We start from the raw sequence: 25,573 nt of genomic DNA, 5'->3' as shown, positions 1-25,573 counted from the left end.
TCCTAGAATAAACTAACTTTCCAACAGCTGATTAAAATCCTGATCTTAAACAGAACTAAGGAAAATACTCCAAAGAAATGGTTCCTTTCAGACAATCAGAGTAGTACTGTATCTTGGTATAGCCTACTCTATCTGATTGTGAAGTTTACAGGAATTTTTAAAGAGATGCTGTTGCCTCACTGGAAATGATTTGATTCTTTTTTTCTCCTGCATTACTAAGGACGTTGGTGTTTTGTGATTCACTTATGTGAATCCCTGCTGTTTTTTTCCTTCAGTTGACATAATCTTCTGTGCAGGTGAAGATAAACGTAACAGTGTTGGTATAGTTGTTCCTAAGGACAATGTCTGTTTAAGATTTCACAGGTTATCAATAAAAAAGGTTTAACCTTGGAAATAGCTTTTTATTTATTACAAAATACATTCTCCGCAGATATCCTTAGATCTAATTTGAAAAAAATGTTTAAGTTTCAGGTTAGAATCAAACTTTAAGAAAATTAACACCAATTACTTTTTTTTTTAATACTGCTGCTTTTTACAGACCTGACTCCTTTCTTTATTCAGTTATATAATACTTGAAGTACAGAATTTGAATGCTTGCAGTTAAGTATCTAGCTGGAAAATTCTGTCTTATACATGATTATTAAAATAAACAAAGACATCACCATTTTTAAAAAGCAGATGGTCAGCTAAGGAAACAAAAACAGGATGACAGTATGACAACTAATAACACCCAATTTATAAATGGAAGCACAAGGTCTTTTATAAGCATGTATGAATAAATTTGAAAAATATTATTGTCCATTACATGGTGAACAGTACAGATGAGCTCAGCATACATGCCCTTGGTGCTTCTACACCTCAGTTTCCTTTTGTCTCCCAGCTGTTGGTTACACTTCTGATTTCAACAAATGATTTGCTAGTATGTAATTAAAAAAATATCCAATCCTAATCAACACTGATGGTCACACTGTTGTACTTATATAAAATCAGGGAAATATACAGAAAGATTTGCAATGCAGACAAACCTCCTGAGTTAATCTTTGGAACACTGATAATAGCTTTAATATACTTTGTACAGTTTCCAACTTAGTTACTAAGGCACACAATGATTAATCTGTCCCAAATCTGAAACAGAATGTCAGTCAGCAGGTTACTTCTCTTTAGCTTTGCATTTACATTCATATTATAAAGTAGCAGTCAGTTTTGAAAAATCTAGCTTCTGTTAATATTAAAAGAGTCTGAAAATTGAATATCCATGCCAGAACTAAAATACTGTAACTGGATTCTAATCTGGGTTAGCACACACAAGACTATGCTTATAGAACCACAGGAAAATAATTCTGTGTCAGAGACTACCAGGCTGGCACACTACAGCCATCCAGATACATGTGTGTTTCTACTCTGCAGAGAAAGTACAGGAGAGTGAGTGAGTGAATGTGCGTGTGTGTGTGCATACATGTGAATATAGCAGCTTCTCATTTGTTTATTTTATTTCTTCTATGTGTTCAGTTTTGTATCTTCTTACCCTGGTGGAAAAAAAAACGTTTCAGCTGCTATTTTTGTTCCTGCTAGCACTGCATTGTTTAGTACAGAAACTAGTTCTGATTTCTGACCTGGACTTTGAAGTCACTGAATTTTTATTGTAAAGCTGATATATACCCTTCATTTAACCAATGTGCAATCAAGTGAAATTAACATAGTTTCAAATGGTTTAGGCAGAAACCAGCTTTGGCCAGTGTAATGTTTTATAACCAGAAAAAAGAAATAAATGGGAAAATTGAAATCTCTGGTTAGGTTTGCAGGTCTAGCATCTTCTCATCTGTAAACAAAGCAAGAAGTATCGGGAAATTATCTGACACAAAATGATCACAGACAATCTATATCATTTTTACATATTTTCTTCAGAACAGAGCTAATATTAGCTAATTCCATTGTGTTAAGAAGTTATGCATTATGTAATGTTCGATACTTCACACCGTTAGCCATACCTAGTGTCAAGGTAAGCAATATACCGCAAAGTAACTTGCTGTTGTTATTGTGCATACACACTGAAGCTGTGGAGTTCTCCTCACTCTGGTGGAAGTACTATCTAGCCTATTTTTCAAATTTGATTTCTTTTAAAAGATATTAAAGGTACTACTCTGCAATTTCTCACTGTGAATATTGCAAGAAATTCTTGCTTCAGTGTTACCTCTTTCTTTTTTGTTTTTGCACTGCATTCTAACTATACAGATAATAGTATTTTTGTCAGTTCTTGCTGTGCATTGTTAAATCCTAAGGAATTGTATTCAGTTTTTATAGCTGTAATAACTGTATCTTTCCTTAAAATATTTTCATTAGGTATTGCATATAAATACACAGAAATGGAACAGAAAATCAGCTACCTACCACTCTCATTAGTCTTATGACCTCTTATATTTGTGGTTAGTAGCTTTAAATAGAATTGCTGAATATTTTAGTAACCAAGTACAATACAGTATTTAAAAAAATGGAAAACTCCTATTCAAATACACACTTGTTAATAAGCTGATATAAAACAGACAAAAAAAAATACAATCCTCTGAATTAGCCGGTAGCAAGTTTCTGTCTCTATAGGTGGAAAAATCTAAAGTTTCTGGAAACAGGTCTCTGAGGAAAAAAACATATTAATAGCATGATTTCTCCCAAAAATACAATTTCAAATAAAGTAAGAAGTGTACTGAATAGGTAGAAGGTTTCAATACTTCTCAGTCCACTGTTAGTATCTAAATTGTTTGAACATCTCCCTGTTCCTTTTATTCTCTCTCTCAAAAAAAAAAACAACAGGATAATCAAGGACCTGCATAAACAAATTACCAAGTAGACTTCATTAACGTGTCCTTTCAGAACCACTGTCCATCATTCTCTTCATCATCTTCCTCCTCATGGTCCAGATAGAGAACTGCGACTTTCTTTTCATCAGAGATAACTGACCTTTGGTCTACCATTCTTTGCAATTGTACAGTTTTATCAAAACTCGACTTCTCCACTATGTTTTCAGTATGATCTTGGGAAAAACTGGAGTGAATATAACTTCTCTTATTTTCATTGTCCCCAGTGTGGTCACTTTCAACTCTAAACTGTGACTGATGAACAGAAGGGTCTTGTTTATTAGATATAAGCATTGTTGCTTGTTCTTTACTTTCCGCCGTAGATACTCCACCCACACTGGAAACATCCATTTGAAAAGTAAATGATGTCTCACTGGATCCTACTTTAACATGCTTCATGGAGCTACTGCTCTCAGACGACTCTCGTGTTTGTGAACGATCTTCTAGCGTTTCAGAAATGGGTCTTGGAAAGATTACTTGCTCAGTTTGAGTTTCTACAGGAGTTATCGTAACATGCCTGAAAGATCTACTGCTATCTGAGCTTCCTTCATTCTCTGAAAGATGTCCTTTGTTAATGAGCTCAGGAGTTTCAGACAGGGAGCCATGATATATGATTCTCTCGGTGGTTGTAACTCCTGTTTGACCTAGCCTAAAATGCTTTACTGAGCTTTCTGAATGGGTTTGGTCTCCCACTTCACTGATTTCTATATGCTCAGTGATGGGGCCCTGGTAGATGACTTTTTCAGCTGTCATAAACTCCTTAGGACCTAACTGAATGTGTCTTACTGAACTTTCTGTCTGTGAAAAGTCTCTAGTGTCACTGACCTCTACTTTACCAGAGATTGGTCCTTCAAAGATAACTTGCTCGGTGTGAATCTCTTTTGGATGTAATCTAAAGTGCCTTACTGATCTGCTGACATCCACAGGCCCTTCTGTCTGAGAGAGATTCCCGGAGCTATTGAGCTCCAGAGAATCTGAGCCCAGCCCTTCAAAAGACACTTCTTCAATTACTTGCCTTGATCCTACTGTAACATGCCTTGTGGACCTGTTGATGTCTGATGAAAAGGTCTGCTGGGAAAGATTTCCAGAATCAACCTCTTCTGTAGCTGTAGTAAAAGGCCCTCTGTAAATCACTTCTTCGGTTGTTTGGATTTCTCTAGGACCCAGTTTAAAATGCTTCACAGAATGGCTCATCTCTGACGAGCCCCCTGTCTGAACAACATCTTCTGTAGCACTGATCCCCAGCATTTCAGAACCAGGCCCTTCATATACAATCTGCTCAAACCTCTGGACTTCGGTTGGACCAACTCTAATATGTCTTACAGATTTGCTCTCATCAGTTGATTCTGGTGACTGAGAGACTTCTCCAAAATCTGCAGTTTCCAAAGTTGAGCCATCATAAATGACTTTTTCAGTGGTATGATATCCTGTGCTACCACTCCTCCTCACTGTGGATGACGTGTAGACTTCTTGATTAGCCACAGGAGTGTATATATCACCGCGTGCAGAAACATCTGTTTCTGTACTGCTTTTACCATCAACAACTCTCTCCACGCTGTCTCTTTTCAAGGAGTGTGATGTTGTCTTCTCCTTCTCACGTGCAATTACTTCACCGAGCTGAGCTACATCAAACTCATCAGCATTAAGGGTCTGAGATAGATTGACTTCAGCAACAATTGTCAGCGAGCCTCCCTCTTCCGTCTGATGAATTTTTTTGATATCAAATTCTAAGCTACTAGAATCAGCTTGATTTTCTTTCGTTAATGCAGACAGTTCCTCCTTTACACTTTCTGGGAGACTGCCTTCCAACTGCTCTAAAGCTTCCTTCAGTTGATTCTTAGGGTCCTTGGTTTCCTTTGATAAAAGCCCCTTTATTGAAGCCTGAAATTCTTGGGGTATTTTAATTTCTTTTTCAATAACAACTGATTCAACATGGGACGTTCCAGCTTTGGGATGCTCTTCTTTTAATATATGGGCAGTTGCTTCCTCCCCTACCACTCTGTACGTTTCTTCTGGAGAGCTTACACCTTCATCCCTCTTACTTTGTGTGCCTTGCAAAAATTCATCTTGCCAAGAATACTTGATAGTTGATTCTTCTTCAATATGAATTTGCCCATACACTGAGTCATCATCTTTTTCATTAATAATAGGATGATCATCAGGAACAGACACAAAATATTTTTGTTCAACTGGTGAGTCATCTTCCTCAGTTACTTCCTCCACATGAGTGAAGCTTTCATGGCGTTGCTTCTTCTTTTTAAGATCTTCATATGTAAGTGTTATGTCTTGTTCCTCATCACCATAACGCTTCTCTCTTTCAGGGAATGTGTCTTCCACTTCCTCTACTTCAAAAGGTGTTGAAAAATCAGTCCTTTCATCAGTGACATAATCTACTGTTTCCTCCACAATCTCAACATTAACGGACATATTCTTTGCACCCTCACTTCCTTTCAGGCCATGATGTACTATTTCTTCTATCTCCTGTTTGGAAGGAGTTCCCTCAACACCCTCTAGAATCACTTTTCTAACATCCTGATTTGAAAGACTTCCTCGGTCAGCTTCAGCAGAAAGGTCTATGTTTTCCTGTACTCGAGACTGCACTGTCACCTCTGTCTTTATTTTCCCATCATCGGGTTGTTCTTGCTTATTGAAATAGGTTACCTTTGTGTCTGTTGATATTTGTGAACTGGGAGACTGTGTAAAACTTTTAAGAATGTCAGCAACAATGTTCTCTGCTATACTTTCAGTTGACAGAGTCTCCATTTTATGACTTCTGTCACTAATTTTCTCTTCATCTCTCAGGTTAGATTCTGAAACACTGACTTTGTGAATTTCAGCAGGCTTAGTTACATGGTCACCTGTCTCTCTTCCTATGGAAGTTTTAAAATCTTGTGAACTTACATCTTTGTCATACTTCTGAGATACTTTATCAGGAGCAGGTCTTTCAAGACTGATCGGTATCTCAATGACTTCTTTGCTTTTGGATTCAAAGGATACACCTGTATCTTTTTTGCTTGATTCACTTTTCAAAGTTCTTGCATTAGAAATATCACTCCCTGCTACCTTCTGGTTAACGACTTCCTCCCGGACATATTTTTTCTGCTCTATCCCCATTTTTGCATCAGTCTGCCTTCCAAAATTAACACTTCTTTCTTCTACAAAAGTCTTCTCATTTGCACTCCTTTTCTCCTCCTTTGTTTCTTTCTCTAACTTATCTTTTTCTTTTGTTGGAGATTTGCTTTCTTCGGTTGGTTTGCTGCCTCCTCTTTTTTCTTTTACTGTGGTCTGAGTTTCAGTTATGGTTTCTTCATATACAGATGGTTTTAAATTGGTATTCAGCTCATAAGTTGGAAATTTAGAGAAGTTTGGTTTTGTTCTTATATTTTCAGAAGCCCTAGGCTTTGTGTCAGCTTTGTTGTCCTTACCTGATCTTTCAGCATGTGTTGATTGTTTTGAAAAAGATATTGTGGATGAAGATGTAACTTCTGTTTTCTTTCTTTCTGGAATTGTCTTTTGCTGGATTTCAGTGTTTTTCCAGCTACTGTAGCCTGGAGTATACGCTCTTAATTCTCTGTGGTCTGTCACAGTTCTTTCATCCTTTCTAATAGTTGTTGAAGGGCGATATATTGAACCTAGTACATCTTTTCCAAAAGCTTTTCCACTCACTGCTGCCTGTGATCCAGCCTGTGTTGACTGAGCTGAAAAGCGTGCAGAACTGCTTATATTTGTCGCTGGTATTCTGTGCCTTGTATCAGTGATCCTGATAGCTGGTGAAGTTTTATTTTGATTTCTTTCTTGATAAGTAGAGTAAATATCAGTGTAGTTATATGAAGTGTTTATAATATCTGCAAAAAGAATATAGGTAACAAAATATTAAAATAATGGCTTGTATCTAAAAATAGTATAAAATAAAGAGGTCATGAACTAAGAACTGTAATACTAAATTCTGAAAGGAAACAATGTAGTTTCATTTTCAGTAAAGCTTTGGAAAGGAATTCCCATACATTTGGTATGATAATTAAGTCTATGCATAAATTATATGAAGGCTGAAAGCAAAGCTTTTTACTAAGCTGCAAGTTCTTGCTAATTTAACATTTTATGAACTATTGGATATTATGGCATTTAGTCCTTTCATATTTACATTGATGTCCATTCACATTTACAAGTTCTTATTAAGTAATGTATGCTAATATCCTAGCTATAACCTATATTTTTTTGCTTCTTTAGTCCAAGTGGTCTGAAGTTTCTCTGTTTCTACTGAGAGTTAATGGCATACCTACTACTGCATGCTGGAAGTTGACAATATGAATATTATCATTTGTAGCCACAAGACACAAGGTACAACAAAGGAGAGTAATAAAGAACCTCTTAGGCTATGTCTATGCATGTTAATGAAATGGACCAGGAATAATTGTCCATCACTAAGACTAATTCAAATCTCCTATTCCTAAAAAGCTAGCTACCTCTACTCTGACTTTTGGCAGTGCTTCCTGGTCACTGGAAACCACTGAACACACCTGAGCACTGTCTGCAAAAGGACTGGCTAATCCAAATGAAAACTGTGCCAGAGACAGTGCTAACAATTTAACATCATAGGCAAGTGGAAACGTTTCACCTATGCTGTAGTCTGTTTAATTTACTATTACAGATACAGCCTTCCAACTCTTCTGAGACTACTGTCTATGACAGACTGGTGAGTTTAAGATAACACTTAAAACAAAACTCAGGAGCATTATCAAGACTAATTCCATTATTAATGAGAGTTGCCTTAGCGGTCAGATCTTAAATTCATCTCATCTAGTATCCTGTTTACAGAGACCAACAGTAGAATAAGGAAGAGTATAAGAACAGGGCAAGTAAATAGTGATACTTCCCTGGTATACTCTCACAGCCTCCAGAGATTTGCAGCTCCTAAGATAGAAATGGTATCTTTATGTTTAGTATGTCTTTGATTTGTCTTTTCTTACTCTGCTTAAATTTCTCTCTAAACCCATGTACATTTATTAACGCTCACAATGTCTCGTGGTTTTAACTCACAATGCAATAGTTTTAACTACGTTTTGTTAAACACTTCTTGCTTCATACTTCAAAACTCTCTTAAGAACTATGGGCATCCAAGAGTTCTTGCACTGCTGAGCTATGAAACATCACTCCCTGCTTAACTCCTCCACTTGAGTCACGATTTTATAAATTTTCTTATACACTAGAGCACTATGTTGATTTAAAATATTAAAAACTCAAAACCAACTTTACAGCACACCGATAAAAAGATACATCGTAACAAACTAGTTTCCAATTATATTTAATTTCATTCAACTTTCATTTTTTAATGTTCATTTTTTACCTTGAGGCAATTTCCCTATAAGCTGATCTCTCCACGTAATAATCCACTGCTTGCTTTCCCCTTCCAGCAAAGCCCTGCAAAACATATAAAAAGGCATTCCATCAAAATACTGGGAAGAATAATCATAATATTTAAAATGTATATATCTTAGAAATGAAAACAATTATCCTGCAGTTGGGTCTGATCCTGAATGTTATTCTCATCCCATAATTTTATCAGTGGCAATGAGAAATCCTTGGCTTCCGCTTAGTTCAGAGAGTTCAATTCTTTAGAACAACACAATAATCTTGCAGTAGCTTACAGCATAGAAATCACACAGTTTTAGATCATAACTTCCAAATTAGTCACTATATTGCTTCCCGACATGGACAAGATCCACTGATTTCCACTATGGAACCATAAAAGCTAGCAAGTTTTTCTAGAACAATGGTCTTATAACAGAACTAGGAAAAGATGAACTAAACAAAAATTAGCAAATATTCAGTAAAGCTTTTTCAGAGAAACATACAGAAATATTTTATAAAGAAAAGGCAAAATGAAATAATACTGGCAAGCAAATAACCAGCAGCTTTCCTGCTTGGTCACATAGTACTAAAAGTGTTGCAGTGCTATGTATGAGGTAACAGTTATTCTAATTCCAATAGAATGTAATTTCTACCCTTTTCAGATGAAAATTGAAGGAAAATATTACTTCAACTGTCAAACAATGGCTAGTGCTGGAAGAAACACCTTACAGAGTAACTTTCTTAGTTCTTATTCTATCTGAAATCAACACATTTTACACCAAAGGACTAGCAAAAATCTTAGTGATAGAAACTTCTGTGCTGGTGGCACACATCAGCTGTTCTTGGAGACATCACACCCAGCTGATTGCTTGAGAACACTTGCTATCCTACCTTTATGCCAAATTTTGTTCCCTATATGGCATATCTGAGCATGGACACTTACTCTCGAGAGCAACCAGACAGCAGCCACAGGCTTGTTCTGTTCCTAAATAACTTGACACCCTACATTTTCTTTTTTTTTTTTTCCTACAGCAGTGGAAAATACTCCAGAGGTACATTTCCTACAGATACTAGGAAAGCCGAGGGGCAAAATATTTTCAGCATTAACTGCCCTACATTAAGAAATTCATATAGGCAAATAACATACTTCTGCCCCCTCAGGGGAAAAAGAACCAAATTGCTCTATAAAATTGTTGGCTTCTTCTGTTTACAGAGTGCAAAAACTAGATACTAGAGTGACCTCTTATTTAAAAATTCTAGGACTGAATATGGTGATCCAATAAGATTGGACCCCAAAATTTCTGATAAATTCTCTTGAAATACTTGGGAATACTTGCGTACTTTCTTCTCTTCTGCTACTCATATGCTTGTACTGTCTGACATGAAATATATCCAGCTGTTCTTAAAAAAAAAAAAAAAAAGAAGTAGAAGAAGAAGAAAAAAGAGTAGTTTGCCTCTTCTCCACTTCAGCTGGGACACAAGCTATGCCATACTCCAAAAAAGTTCTAGACCACAGCATTGTGGTTTAACAGCCTAGAAATTCTACGACAGGTTCTTTAAATATGCAACTGAATGCTATAATCAGTACAGTACTTTGGTGTATTTATGTTCACTCCTACTGGTGAGATAACTGTTTCATCATTTCCAGTTTTGGAAATGCCGGATGTTTTGTGCTGATAACAGCAGCTGCAACATCAAAGTTGCCAAGGGGGAGGCTGCAGGATTATGATAGCTGAGGCTTCTGACTCCCTAGCAGGGAGCTGAAAGCAATTAAAGACTCTGGGATAAACACGTTTGCTGGGCCTTTCTAGCAAAATGAACAATGCAGACGTTTTCAATATCACCTGTAGATGATGACTAACCACTTCGGACATTGTACGCTTCTTTTGGTTTCTGACTGCCTCTAGATTCAGTGGGATGATGCTATATCAGCAAAGATCACTTGCAAGTTTTTTTTGCAACCACGGGTTCATCTTGATTCAGAAGAAAAGCCAGATTAGAATTACCTAACATTATTTACAGGTTACTTGCCTCCTTAAACAGGTTCAGATAAACACCTTCACTTGTAGTTTGTTAGTCAAATTCAACCCTAGGACAACCTTTACTAGAGATAATGAAAATACAAGCAATTCGTCTTTGTCCATGTTAAGAAAGGCTTAATGGGAATGAAATCAATTCAACACTTCTAGAGAGTGTACCCAAGAGCAAACATCATATCTGATTAACCTAGTGAGTGTCAAAGAATTTGCTCTGAAATACTTGGTAGAAAAGCTGGTGACGTTACAGGCACATATCAAGGAGCTGGCAATGAAAGTGTTAACCATGATGAAGGAAACTAGGAACGTGGGTAGTTTGACTAAGGATTTCTGGCTGCTATTAAAACAACAGTTGTTCAGTTGCTGCAGCAACGTATGAAGTCACTAAAAATAAGATCCAAGAGGTAACTGTATACGGCAAAGGGCAACAGCACACAGAAAAGCTGGAGCCGAAATGTTACTACCGAAAATATGTTGTATTTGAAAATGAAAGGCAAAGCTTCGTGAAACCTCTAAAAAACTGGACAGTGAATCAGTGTTTTACTGTACACTGTTCATAATCTATTTCATCAAGTTTATCAGGTAAACAAGAAAATACTAAACTGATATTGGTTTAATTAAATTACCATAAGAAACTGTAGTATAAAGTACTGAGCACTAGTCTGGAAGTCAGCAAAGTCAGGTTCTGTTCATCGGCTTCACCTTTTCTTCATTTTATGCAAGTCATTTTGCTTCTCTATTTCTTTGCATCCCTTCTTAATAATAATTATTTAAGCCATAAACTGTGGTAAAGTCTGCTTTAAATCTGAAACTAAACCACGTGAATAGTAGAGTGTTAATCTCAACTGTATGAACTTTTAAGTATTTATAGTAATGACAAAAAGCATTACTTCAAGTTGCACTCTTCTAAAAAACAACTGTCAGCTAATTGCTGGAAATCTGACTCCCAATGACATATATAGACACTGTGCTAAGACTTAATTGAAATATTTCCAGAAAAAACTACAACTGCACCTTTAATGCATCTCATTATTAATGTCATCTATCTAAGGTAAGTAGTTATACGGTAGCCAGCCTGAAGCCTTACTGTGTACTGGATGATAAAAGAAAAATTAGTCCAGGGGAGCAGATAGATGAGCTAAACTGGTTGGGTGGAGAGGGAGAAGATGCCGTAAGTAAAGGATGTCATGTAAATGTTATCGTGGTCATTCACAACAGCAGTAACTTGATCGGTCTCAATGACAGAAACCGAAAATCTCAGGGGCAGTTAGCCAGCAGGCCATAAAAATTCATCCTCTCCATCCTGAGTATTTGGAAAGAGTTATAAAAAACATGCCTCTGGGAAATGGGAGAGAGGAAGCATTTTTAGGGGAGTAAAGGCCAATCCAACACAGTTCTTTTCCATTGTGAGATGAGAGGAGAAGGACCGTGTGAAGAATAGCAAAGACAAGTATATGAGATATTGGATGGTATAAGCTGGATGCAGACAATAACGAAACTGACTGGAGAGGCTATGGTGAACATCTGAGGAGGTCTTAATGATGGTGACGATTTCTTGAGTGATAGAACTGGAAAGATTCAGAAGAAATGTTGATGGAGGAAACCAACCTAAGAAGGATTGGAAAGTAGGCCTGATAAGTGCATTAGGACGTTCTGACAACAACCATGACCAAAAACTGCTTTGTAGGCTCCACTGCTTCAAAACACAAGGTGATAACCTAGAACAGAGCGTTTACATGACAGTAGGATTTCAAAATAAAATATTTTACCCTTCAACAACAACATAGTTTAGGGAGGGCAGAAAAATGACTTAACTTATATAGAGGCTCAGGGCAGCCTCTGCTATTTGAAATGAAGCTTCTGATAGCTGAGGAATCACAGACTCATACAAACACTTAAGTTGGAAAAATATTAAATCTAACCATCAATCTGACCTAACAAGTCCCATCATTAAACCATGTCTTTTAGTGCCATGTCCAAGTTTCTTAAATTGTGCCAGGGATGAGGACTCTACCATTTCCCCAGGTAGCCTGTGCCAACACTTGGCCACCCTTTCAGTGAAGGAATTCTTCCTAATATCTAATCTAGGATTCCCCTGGCACAACTCATCCTGGAGAAAGGCTTGATAGTAATTCTGATTCTAGGCATATTTTCCACCTGCTTTTAATTTGCGAGTCTTAAACAGTGAATAGTTCACCGCTTCTCTCTGGAACTATGCATGGACTAAGTAGCTGTGGTTTTGCAGGTTTCCAAAACACAGACCAAAATTACAAGGCACTTAATAAAGATTCACTGAGCATTGGAGAAAGGGTCGGGAATTAAGATGTTCGTGAGTTATAACTTCATAAAGCCATATAAGATATGTATTTAACTTCCTGAGTGAGCCTCGGATCCCACAGCAGGAAGAATGAGTAGAATTGGAGAGGAAGTACACTTGGTCCTTAGGGAAGAGTGTTCCTTGCAACAATGAACCTTCTTGCCAGTGCCGAAGCAACTGACTAATGGAAAGAACTAGCTTTAGAATAGGACCTGTAGGAGTTGTAAAACAAAGGGAAAATATAGGTGGGAGGTAAAAAAAAAAGACAGCTCCAAGAAGCAGACCAGACAGCACACCCTTAGCCTTTTCTGCCAAGAGGAGAGGAGCTGCCAAAGCCTTAATGGAAACTTCTCAATGGAAAGTTCAGGATATTGAACTGAGGTGCCTTTTGTCTCCAATATGCATACGCAAGGCTATATGCCAGGGTCCTTTGTGAAAATGAAGCAGCTGGATTTGTGCGTCACGGTTATCACAGATTAAAAGATCTGGCAGAAGAACTGGATTTCAAACTATAGAGCGGCAGTCCAGAATTCTCTTACTAAGCAGCTTCCTTTACAACAGAAGTAGTATCTATCTCCAGTCCATAGGTTTATCTTTTTTTTTTTTCCCCTTCTGAACCACTCCTATGCTACGTGCCAACTGATACAGCATGATTCTCCAGACAGGAGAATTACTCTGGCTTTTCAGCCACACATCTACTAAGTGGCTAGTTACCTACATACATACAGCACTGAGGATTTATGAGCAGAATGGTTATTTGTTGGTATCTCACACTTGACCCAAACATATTTCCCTAGCAAACCAAGAATATAAAAAGCCAGGATTTATCAGACAGACTTTTCTGTGATCTTCTCACTACTCTCCAGCTGGAACAAAACAATTGAAAACTCACTATTTACATCAATGTTGCAAGAGGCCACTAAGCAGAATGTTTAAACGATGTATTTTGCTATGTAACTTGACAGGTGGCAGCCATACTGCCTGACATTTATTATTATTATCCTCTGAATAGATAACTGAGTGTGACTGAAATGCTTACCTGTAAGTTTCAATTTCAAGGATGAGGCCTGCTTTCACCTGCAGTAGTTCTTGATAGTCCTTCAGGTAATCTGTGATTGACATGGTCAGGAACTGCTTTTCTTCTTCTAGAGCATCGATTATCCGCTAAACAGAAATACTGATTTTTAGTTTTGAATAAACTTTAAAATCTGTCATACTTGAATGCTTAATAACTTAAAAGTTTTAATTACAAAAAAAAATCTGGGAGAGCAATAAATCAACATATTCCATCACTTCAAAAAACAGAACAAATCAGCTCTGGGACCTCCCCATATACATTATTACTGACGCAGTTTTGTGCTAAGATTTCACTTCACTAAGCAAGTTAAATATTTAAGCAAAACCCACTCAAATGCTGTGTACAAAAGTTATCAAGTATGCATAGCAAGGAAAATACACTGCTTTATAAATGTGACTTGAATGGGATTCATTCTGTCATTTTAAGGGTTTAGATAAGGATATCTAAATTATTCTTGAGATCAGGAATTTTTGCACCTTCTTTGCTAAGAGAACCTGGCTGATTTCTCTTTGTTAGTGTTTTGACATCTATACACGTGCGAGCCCAAACCAGTTTTTGGATTCTAGTATATATGGAGATACTCATAGTGCCTAGAAGGTGAAGGAAGAACCTCCAGAAGTTCCTTCCCACAAAGTTTTCTACAACGTTTGGATACTTGCTTCTAAATCCACCCACTATTATTACTGCTACTCAGAAGATATACAAAGGAGTGCTCATCTTCATTTTGATCACTGAATATAACTTCGCACTTTTATATGGTGCCCATAAATGATTTGAGAGCAGGAGCAATGACATAGTAAGTAAGGTCTGTCCAGCTTTTTTTGAAAAGTTTTGAAAATGGAGTTAGAGGCAGATACTGCAAAATACTTAAGTACAAAATCATGTAAAATTGAACATACTCATTAAATACTACATTGAAATTGAAAAGCTAACTGTACACAACACATAAAGCAGCAAAGACCTCTTCATCAGAACATTAAGATCTGATTTAGACTACAATAAGTGACTTCTGCTCTTGAAAAGAACACGGCAGAACACAAGTGCTTTAATCACTGGTGTTACTTCTCATACGAAGGGCAAATTTCCATCTCCAAAAAACAACCCCTCCCCTGATAATTGAAAGGACTTTGTTCATACAGACTCAGAACTGAAAGTATCAGTGTTAGCTGTTCAGAGTGATTCTTAATGGTTTCCCTGCTATGGATATAATCTACTAACCCAAATCAATTCTTCTCAACCAGCATATTGAAGCTAACTAAAATGCTATAGATTACACTTTGTTCTGAGGGCCAGGGAGACAAATGAAATCACAGCAAAGGCCCAATCCTATTTTGTTCACATTGCTCTGCACTATGCAGGAACTAAACGGTCATTTACAAAGCAACGTCTCATACACATATACAGTACTGAACAGGAATTTATGACAGCATATTTTAGATTTCATCTTAACAAATGCTCTGCAATACAGACAGCAAAATCAAGATGGTGGTAGTCTAGTTTTCAAAAATTCAAAATATTTATTTTCATGCATCAAGTATCCAGTTATCACAGCATGAACGATAGCATAAAAGCATAGATGCAGCAGGAGACTCCCCAACCTGGTTAGAGCTAGTACGATATGCTGCTGGCAGAAGTAAGGTTTAAGAACTAAGAATATAAAGTGCTAGCCTTTCAAACATTAATAGGCATTTTTTAAACACAAAAGCAAAAAGAAAGCTTCATGAAAGAAGCTGCCTGTATCTTCATATGCATGTGGGTATGTCTGTCTACCTATTTCTTCAGTTCTATTTGCAGCTGTTGTTCTACAATTATACTGACATTTGGGCATTAACTTCACTCGATGTGACAAATCTTGTCTACAGTCTTCAGTATATATTAAAGCTCCTTTTTTTTATGGCAGAAGACAAATAATATTTGTGTATCTGAAACAGCACTATCAATCATTTGCTAGCCTCATCCAGACTGTAGTGGAGGTAACATCCTGTATGGTTGTGCACAGTGGCAAGCAGAACCACTGACCTTTAGAGGCTCTGAAGCAACAGTGCTATTCAAGAACTGACACAATGGAAAATCCCAAGATGAGAAGGGAAGAAAAGTGCCAGCCCTTGCTTTTAAAAGGAAAAGGCTAGAGAAAAGAATGGACAGGGTGTTGCCAGAACCAGAAGAGTCTGCAAAAGAAACAAAAAACAAGAAAGACCGGATATCTATGAGAGCAACCCCTAAAGGTGGTAAGATACAAAAGAAGTGATTCGGGCACTTGTTGCCTCTTCATTAAATACAGACACTAAATAAAATTAGTTACAGTGTCCTAATGATTACCATAAGGGGCTACATAACTGGGCCAGCTGCGTAATTGCTCTGAAGGAATTCATTCCAACAGGAGGAGACATTCTGTAGACTGGATGGCAGACAGCCTCTTGCCCAGCCTTCCAGTCACTGATGTTTACCTATGGTGCAGAGGATAAATGGTCTGACATACTGTTTCCAAGCGTGCTAAAAAGGTGTCTAAAGCCCAGGAGATGGCAAACTGACAAACATCCGTTTTGCAAAAAGTAACCTATGTTGTTGCAGCCATGTCTGCTTCACACTGGAGTTTCCTCTAAGGGATTAACTTGGAAAGATTGTTCCTCACCCGTATCAACCTCCCTCAAAATCCTGGTGAAGTCCCACTAGAACTGTATGACTAAATAGAAGTGATTTTCTCATCCTTCAAAGGTCTCTTTCCAGTCAGCTGTGGGAAATTTCAGAATGGCAGCAGGGGGAAAAGAATGCACTTGGGTTGTCCAAACTCTACCTACTGAGGGAATAAAGACAGGATATCAGACTCCAGCCCTTTCCAGCTGGTACTGTTTACCAATCCCACAGCTCATTCAGTGGCTCAGTAGGGGGAGGAACTGTGCTTAGCTGGCTGGAAACTGGTACACAAAAAAATGCATGTGACATATTGATATTACATGTTCATGTGACAAAACATTTTCTTTTACTCTGGAGCTCACAACACCACTGACACAGGAAGCAGTCCTAAAGCCCATGAATTAGTGAAAGCTTTCGGCCTCGGCTATGTCATATTTTACATCTGAAAAATATGGCTCTTCCTTCTGCTGTCACTCCATATAGAAACTGGTATGCAGGTCACCGAGAGTGTTTGCGTAAGTATTTTCAGAGCACACAGCTGAAATAATGGAAGTTAGGCATAAGAAATCTACTGAGTTCATCCCACAGCACCCAGGACCAGTGGAAATGTTCCAAACAATGCATGATTTACAGCGTGCCTGGTTCAGCTGTATTATAACTCCAAGTACATATTTCTATTTAACATTGCTGAAAGCTTTAGTGAGGATAGGGATGGGGTAGGAGACAAAGATGGACATATAAGGCGACTGGATGATATATGGAAAGTATGAATAAATCTAACTGCTATTACAGCTGCAGTGGACAATAATCACTTGACTTAAATCTGTACATACTTATCATTTCTATGTGACACTTCACAGTAAATAAGCATGGAATAGGTACTCTTTAAAGAGTCATAGAAAATCTATGCTAAATGTTCTTTCACCAATAAAAGAAACACTGAGAGGAAAAAAGAAAACTGATCACAAGAACAAAACTTGCACAAGTTGCTTCTACTCATTATGTAATTTTTTTTCCTGGATATGAACCAATGATTTTTTCTTTCTCATGCACAGGCCATTGGAAAATATCTTTTTTCATTAGAAACTCAACAGTTTAAATACAGCGCAGTGAGGAGGACAGATTTTGGAAATCAGAATAACTAAACATTAGTTGGCTGATGTACATTTGTGTAAACTTAAGCTCCTAGAAGAAAAGTTTAAAGAATGACAGTTTGGGGTTGTTTTTTTTCCTCTTTACCTTTTCCCCTGGCTTTGACCAATTGATAGATTTAATTAGTGAGAGACTTAAACAACACTTCTAAAACTTTGGAAATGTTTACATACGTGACTGGAAGAATAAAGTGAACTGTCAAAAACGAAAAAGAAAAAGAAAGAAAAGATTCAGAAGTTAAAAGCTTTTCTGATTACTTCTTACATACCTACTCTGACTCAGTTCACAGCAATCTGCAAACTATGCAACTTGCAAACAATCCCTAGCCTACAAAAACCAGACACAGAGCAACAGGTCCCAGTCCTACCCCGACAGCTAGCATCTCCATAATCTACTGCTGGTGGGTACAATGTCACATTACCACCAGGGCTTCCGACAAACAAGGAGCTCCAACAGAGTGTTAATAAAAGGGTCTAACAATGAACAAAAGAAATGTTGCCCTCGGGAAATGGATCGATGGTCTGGATGATCTAATATGTGCTCTCCACTCTAAATGTGATGAACTGATATTTTTCTGTCCTGGCATTTGCTGATCAGTTCGGGGGTGATTATATGTGCCATCAAACATTATTCTGGCTGCAAGCAAGTTCTCAGCTACAGATGCTATGATAACCCTCTGTTTAAAAACATCAAAGATCCACCTAAAACAGCTACCAGTCACCTACACTGTTATGTTTTTATTATCAAACAATTCCCATTCAGCTGGTTGTTTGTAGCACAGTAACAAATCTTCCTGCCTTTGAAGGACTGTTTCCTCGACTACAATGCGGACCACAAGCATCTCTCTGGGCTCAGAAGTGTGCATAACACAGGAAGAAAATTCAGATGACTTCTCTGATCCCAACAAGTCAACCTTAAGACTCAGCCCAGAAGGGAAGCTTTGTGTCCCAGTGCTCAGGGACTCGCTTCATTCCTCCCAGGGACTGCTCTGTGTCACCGTGTGCTCAAGCCAACCTGAGCAGCGGCCCTGGCAAGCCTGCGAGCCAGCTCTTGGGAACTTGGCAAGGGCACTAGGAAGGGAGCACCTGTCACCAGGAAGATGCTCTCAGGGTCACCGTCGTGCTCTGAAACCCCACCCTTCGCAGAGGACTGTCCCTAAAGCGGAGCAGCTCCCTGGCTCCCTGCAGCCCCAAGAGAAGGGCTTTTTCAGCCCGAGGAAATCCTGCTGGAGGGGGGCAAGGGAGCCCAGGCCCACAGGTTCTTCTGCACTTCCCACCACAGAAGGAGCAGGACTCGGGACTATGGGAGCAGGCTGCAAGCATAACGGGGCCTTGCGGAGTGAGGTGCTGGGAGACTGGGATCACATCTCACTATGGGCCAGAACTTAAAGAAAAAAGTGAACGGGAGGGCGGAAGGAGTCGCAGAAGGGCACCGAAACAAGCATCAAAGAGCGAACATGAAGCGGCACGGCTGGACAGCCCCGGCGAAGGGCCGCGACTGAGAGACGAGACGAGATGTCCCGGTCCCGCAAGGCAACGGGGCAGTGCCACGCACCTGGTACTCCTCCACATCGGCGCCGTGGCGGTCCTGCATGGCGAGCAGCTCCTGCTCCAGCCGCTCCCGGAGCCCGCACAGCTCCTGGCCCTGGCGGTGGAGGTCCTCCAGGTGCTGGCGGCACTGGCGGCTCTCCTCCCGCAGGAGCTCCAGGTTCTCTCGGCTCCGCTGCGCCTCCTGCTCTTGCAGCCTCTGGATCTGCTCCTGATAGCGCAGCAGGGTCTCCTGGCAGCTCTGGCTAAGCAGCATCTCGTAGGTCTCCTCCAGCTCCTCCAGGCTCAGGGCGGACAAGGGGGGCGGCAAGGCGGCCAGGTCCATCCGCAGCTCTCGTATCTCCACGGCCTCCCGCCGCTGCCGCTCCGCCAGGTGCCCGTGCTCGTCCTGCAGCTGCAGCAGCAGCTCCTCCAGCGCTACGCACTCGCCCTGCAGCCGCTGCAGCAGCTGCCGCTGCCCGGCCAGCTCCGGCTCCAGGCGGCGCCGCATCGCCAGCACCTCGGCGCCCAGCAGCTGCAGCTGCTCCAGCTCCCGCCGCAGCCCGTCCCGCTCCAGCTCCGCTTCCAGCTTCGCCTGGCTCAGCTCCTCCAGCTGCATGCGCAGCCAGGCCAGCTCCTGCTCGGGCACCCGCAGCCCGATCAGCTCCTGCTCCCGCAGCTCCGCCAGCTCCCGCGCCAGAAAGCGGTTCTCCTCCTCCAGTTCCCGCACTCGGGACACGAAGACCCGCAGCCGGGAGTTGAGCTCCTGCAGCTCCCTCTTCTCGTCCCATCCTGCTTCCCAGCGCCGCCACATCTTGTCCGGGCTGCGTGTCGGGGCTGCTCTGGCCCCTGCGCTACCGCCGCTGCGCAGCTCCCTGCCGCCACCGCCGCCTCACCGCGGGCTCTGCTCGCCGCCGCCGCCGCCCGACCCAGCTCCGCCGCCAAGCGCCGCCCGTTCACCGCCCCCTCCTCCACGCTACTGCCCTGCGGCGTCCCCTGCCGGCCGCCGCGGTGCGAGCCGGGGCGCTCCGCGGGAGCCCCCAGCAGCGGCGCTGCCCTACGCCGGGCTCCCGGGAGGAGGGACAGCCCCTCCGGGACAAGCTCATTCCTCCCTCGGTGTGGGGCCGCGCTGGCTGAAGCTCAGCCTGCTTTTCCATCTCTGCGCCGCCGTAACTCTGTTTCCCGGGAGGGTTTTGTGCAGTTTGACATCCGTCGGTGACCATGCTGTGGCTCGGCCTAAGTTTAAGGCTGGAGTCAAAAGCCATTTTAGAATGCCACTTGTAAGCTGAGGAAGCCACTGAAATGCCTCCAATTTTGAGCATGTACCACGACTCATAAAATCTTTGCACAACAGAAAAGCACTCAATTTCCCAGGCTTGATGCAGGGCAGAAGCACCTGCAGCCAGCACGTCCCTGTGCCCGATTCTCCGCTGCCTTATTTTGTGCCATATATGGGCTGGATGCAGAGAAGTCCTTTCATTGACTGCACTGGGACTGAATTCGCGTGAGCTGCTCAGCAAGGAGGCAGAAAAGGTTCACCCTCTGTGCTACCTACCAAATTAGAGAAAAAGATGAGGAGTGACTCATTCCAAGTTTTTTCATCTCCCCAGGCATCCTCTTTCTCTTCTCTCTCCCTCTCTTACGCACACTTAAGTTTCACCCAGTGCAGCAGCACTGGGAGTTTTGCAGAAATTTGCAACTTTGCATCAGGCAGCCAGCTCAGCACAGCCACCAGCTCTGCATTTACTCCTCAGGACAGTGCCCAACCCAAGCTCACACTGGGAAGGAGCTGAAGTACGGCACAAGCCCTGCAGAGCTGGGGATCAGGGCACAGCCGTAGTGCATTGACAGCACTGCACACTCATTTCTGCTCTGTCACACCCCTCCTAAACCCTCCTACCCCAGCACCACATCTCCCTTCTGTCAAAAGGCCAGATTTTGGCTGCTGTCTTGCTCACCATGGAGAGTTTCCATTTAATATCAATAAAGCCTACAGGATTTAAGCCCAACCAACACAGATAAATCATTGGCTTTGGCCTAAAAATGAGCCAATTTAGCCTTGGCAGATTTGCTCTGTCAGAGGTCACCGAGAAGCTGATTTACTAAAGACACTTGCTTTTTCTTGGCCTTGTGGTCAAAATCAAGTCCCTCAGTGACACTTTAACACTTGCTGTTCTCTTAGGAGGGAAACCACTATGCTTCCGAGAGGAGGTAAGTTCCTGTGGTTTACAGGCTTTTTCTACCTCTGATGTCACTGTTATACTAAAACCCCTGAATAAAGAACTCTGGCAACCAGCGTGCTGCCCACAGCAATGTGCTGCTCTGGCAGGAGCAGGGCAGCTGGTTTAAGCAAGCTTTCCGGAGCTTACCGTAGATGTCCTGCCGAATAACTTACCAGCAGTTTGTTGTTGTTCCTCACTAACAGTCTGACTGGTTGATTGGTTTGTTGGCTGGTTTGGTTTGGTTTCGTTGGTTGGCTGTTTTCTTTTTGCTGCAGCTGTATACATAAATTTTATCTTCTGCTTTTATCTGTCTTGAAGAAAAAAACCACCATAATCTCCTTCTAGATGCTGAATAGCTTTCCATGCTAAGGAATCAACTTCTCCATGAACCTTGTCGTGTATGTTGATGTCTACTGAGCAGCCTACAGCTTGTTCCTGGGCCAGACTACAAGGCTGTTAGCAGTTTGGCAGTTTGGTACTGGGAACTACGGTCGTGGGCAAAGTTTAGGCTCTTTCTAAAGCAGAACTTGAAGTTTTCTAAACTGGATTCAAACACTCTGAAGCTCTCTGAGAACCTCTTGACATCACCAGGTATGCAGATACCTGAAATGCAAACCCATCTTTGGCATCGTTCTCCCTGAGGAGTTTAATGAAGTAATTTGCACATGCAGAAGAAGGGAAAGGGAAAGAAACCTGATGTCCTCTACCAATGTTGAGCAAATGAATAAAACCCTGAGGCTTCTGCTGCCACAGTTGTTTATCTGTCCTTGTAGGAAGAGGTGAGGTGGAGCCACAACTTTGCTATCACTGAAGATGCCTGCAGAAGAGCCTGACAGAAGAGATCGCTTTCTCAGCAGCAGATCTTTGACACAACTGAGGCAAGCTATGGCCCAGAGCCTCCCTCCTCCCCAGGTAAATCCCTGGTGCTAGGGGCAGCATCCTGCCTCTAGGAAGTAAAGCAGTTAACAGTAGCAGAGAACTGGGGAGGGAAAGGGCAGAAGGAATTCACCGTCTTCACTGCTATTTCAGTGACAGCAGAGGCAAACTGGGTCTCTGTGGTCTCCTGAGCTCTAGTGAAGGTCTTGTGCTTTCCAAAGGTTCATTACCAGCATCCTACAAATTATGTGTCACCCTAGTAACTCTTAATCCTGTTTTAGCACAGACTGTTATGCTTTCTGTCTCATCTGTGAAGTTTAAAGGATGAAGCTGTCACTGGGGAAATGTTCGGATTCTGACATTCTTGAGATAGACACAAAGAAAACATATGGCTTACTAAAAGGTGTGCAAGATGTTGTGATTCCTATTCATATGCAAGCTTCAAAACACATTTGTTTACAGATGATTCCTGCAACTAGATCAATGGAGGGATATTCCTCTGCACCTGGTGGGGAAAGAATGTGAAGTACAGTGTTTCCCATCTTCACCTTCTGGCTTTCCTGGCTACCCTGCTTTTATGATAGTGATAATAAAGTAAACATCAACCATGTGCTGCTTTAATGAACACCAGGTAATTCCACACTACTAGAGAAACACTTGGGATCTCTGCATCCCTTTTGCTGGGCCCCACCAATCTTGGAAACCCTGAAAAACTGGCTAAAATGTCACCGGGGAGGTGATGTTTCTCCATGGGCTTGAGGATCCTCTCTCTGCTTCCAGACCAGGAACATTTTTTGGCACTCCACTGCAGCATCTCCACTGTCCCCCCACTGGCTTCAGCAGGAGTTTCACAGTGTATGGATCTCTTCTGGGAGAGATGTGTAGGAAAACAATTTCAGATATGTCACCTCTGTCACGTTTTCACCCCTTTGGAGAAAACTTTGCAGATCCATTAACTGAAAGCAAGAGCTTATCTGCGGAGGTAATTTTGCTCTCCACACACGCCACAGCCCCTGCAGGCAAGCACCTTCCTTTTGTGACTTCTGGAGCAAGCATGAGCAGTAGCCTGGTTTTATTTTCGAAAGGTCTGTGAGAACAGGAGCCTTATTTGAATTGATACAGAAGGATGCTTTTTAGAAAAAGCCTCACGAATATTTACTTAAAAGACCAAAAGCACAAAGTTCTGATTGTGTTGCCTCCACAGAGGTGAGTTTTCTTCTTTTTCTGTGAGCCGTTTAATCGCTTCAGTCAGCGCAGTTTTCTGAGGAGCACTTGCAGAAGCGGTGTTCGCCTCTAGATGGTGCGTTTTGCTCAGAAGAACTTTACTCCTGGGCCTTTATATAACTTTTGCTCACTTGTCAGACAGGTTGCACTCTCCAACCAAACAAAACACGCTTTAGTATTTACTTGTTTCCTTATCTTGAGGAGCTGGTTACAGTGTAATGCAGAAATGATAAAAACGTAGTGCTTCGATGCTTCAGAAATAAGCTTGTATGGCGTGTGGCTGGATGTGCGAGGTATCTGCCCGGGAATTGGTAGTATTGCATGTTTTCTGTTTTCAATCCTGTGCTAATTTAAAACAGAATCTATTTTTTTTTTTTCTTCTAATACAATGCCTCTGGTTTTGTACTTGAATGCAAGAGATAGGGAAGTCACTTAAGCTGTTAATATCACAAGGCTAAAGCTGTTGCAATAACTAACTGTGCCCACCATACTTGTACTTCTTTTCTGTAGACAGCATAGGGTGGGGCGGAGCTATGAAGCTCTGGGGGGAAAAACACAAATTTTAGCAAGCGTGTAACATTGCCCCAAACTTCTGAAGCTCACTGGGAGCTGCAAGCTGCGTGGGCAGAGGATTTCCCATTGCTGTAGAATGATTTCCATGAGGCATGCTGCCCGAAAAGCTAAAGAACTCTCTAGATATTAATTAATTAGTTAAGACCTAGAACCTTCTTATGAGGCAGATCAAGTGATCCCAACAGACTCTTCGTGTCCCAGACCCTTTTCAGGACATCACAGGTACTCTAAAAAAGTAGTGCAATAGTTTGGTGCAGAAAATAAGCAAGATGAATGTCAGATCTGTGTCATGGGGGATGATCGTGGCTCTCTGCACTCTGAATATGGATCTTAGCAGTCACAACTCTTACAGTGATGGTGAGAGGGTGGCAGGCAGAGATGAGCTGAGCAGTGGCACGTGCATTAACCAGGGAGTTCATGTTACACTTGTGTAGAATTTAGCTGAGCTGTACTATAGACTTTGTAGAATGCGTCTATGGAAATGTCTCAGAAGAATAAGAATCCAGTCTATCATTGGAACTGTGATTCTATTTTTGTACCTCCATTTTGATAGTCTGTAGAAAAAATTGTAAGGAAGTATGTGTGAGAAGAATGAGCATCACAGCTTCTGTTATCCTTCTGTTTTAGTTCTCTAATGCTTTTCAATACTGGGGAATGCAAATAAAAGATAGACCCTGGTTAACCAAATATCCAGTATATAGTTTGAAACTTACTTAAAATACAAAGTGGTTTCCTTCTAAGTGTCAGCATTTCAGTGCACTGAAGGAACAACATGAGATAATTTAATGCCCAAATTTTGGTCACTTTAGAAAAGAAGTGGGGAGGATTTGGAGAAGAAACATCACTAGTTTTGGGTCAGGGATAAAAGCTGCTTGGGTCTGGTTGTTCTTTTGTTTGTTGGTTATTTTTTAAGAAATTGTAAGAATGTATGCTTGTCTTCACTGTTCTTGGACATAGGAACAGTACAGTTAAAGTAACTGGGAATAGAAAAGACCCCAATCTGCTTGCACTGCCCAGCTGAAATGTACAGAAAGTAATGAAATAAAAAGAATGATGAAAAAGAAATTAGATCAAAAAATCTGTTGGTCTTTCATAAGCTAAAATGTTCTTCATAACACTGGTAAGGAAATTACTCGTGCTGACTTCAATGGATCCGAGATTTTCTCCATGATTTCTAACCTGAAATTGCTGCTTTCAGAAGTGAAATAAAAAGGTCTTATGTGGAAGCAATTTTTCTAGTGCATTATGAATAATATCCACTGCTTTTATTTTACACCTCAGCTTAGCTTGTAAATAACAGCTATTTCCACTAAAAGGCTATTATGAAGTTATCTTTGATGCGGAGGCTACAGTCACAGTTCCCAAGCGTGAAAGAACACTATGGTGTATAAACACCTACTTAAATATCCTGCTTTCTCCCAGAGCAGCCCAGAGAGCAGTGAGGGCATGCCCTGGATGGCTTTGCTGCAACATGCGACATTTCACGCTCTGCTTGCAGGTCCCTGACAAAGGCACCTCACAGGAGCCAGGCTTTCATGTGGTTATCACAGGGTGTTGCTAGATGTTTTCATTTAGCTTTTTACTAGGAGTCTGCTCCTCCTGCTCGAGGAGAGTAATGCTGCGTGACCCATAAAGGCTATCTGTTCTTCTGGCCTCCAGTTCTCTCAGCCTCACACTCATGGTCTCCCACTGTCTTGGCCTTCCCCTCTTGTTGACACTTGGGCTGGACATTATCTC

General features: G+C 41.1%; 1 protein-coding gene and 1 long non-coding RNA gene across 2 annotated transcripts in view; one reads left to right on the top strand and one right to left on the bottom strand.

Moving 5' to 3' along the window:
- Positions 1-25,573, top strand: part of LOC110403670 — a 65,681-nt gene that overhangs the window by 23,671 nt on the left and 16,437 nt on the right. The gene's annotated exons all lie outside the window — the stretch shown is intronic.
- On the bottom strand, positions 381-19,841 carry SYNM (synemin). Its single transcript, XM_021407224.1, has 4 exons — positions 18,970-19,841; positions 13,591-13,715; positions 8,194-8,267; positions 381-6,694 (listed from the first exon to the last, which is right to left on the bottom strand). The coding sequence occupies exons 1-4, from the start codon at positions 19,753-19,755 to the stop codon at positions 2,862-2,864; spliced, it is 4,818 nt and encodes a 1,605-aa protein (XP_021262899.1). The 5' UTR covers positions 19,756-19,841; the 3' UTR covers positions 381-2,861.

The sequence above is a fragment of the Numida meleagris genome, chromosome 9 (assembly GCF_002078875.1).
Source record: "Numida meleagris isolate 19003 breed g44 Domestic line chromosome 9, NumMel1.0, whole genome shotgun sequence".
In the NCBI taxonomy this organism is placed as follows: Eukaryota; Metazoa; Chordata; class Aves; order Galliformes; family Numididae; genus Numida; species Numida meleagris.
Note: the sequence above shows the minus strand (reverse complement) of the source record. Positions and strands in the feature narration are given on the sequence as shown.

What these genes read in the sequence shown, in the direction of transcription:
- SYNM (XM_021407224.1), bottom strand. Translation starts at nt 19,755, where the DNA reads ATGTGGCGGCGCTGGGAAGCAGGATGGGACGAGAAGAGGGAGCTGCAG. An exon ending in CCGATGTGGAGGAGTACCAG is followed by an intron (nt 13,716 to 18,969) that starts GTGCGTGGCACT and finishes ATTTCTGTTTAG; the next exon opens with CGGATAATCGATGCTCTAGA. An exon ending in CTTGAAATTGAAACTTACAG is followed by an intron (nt 8,268 to 13,590) that starts GTAAGCATTTCA and finishes TATGTTTTGCAG; the next exon opens with GGCTTTGCTGGAAGGGGAAA.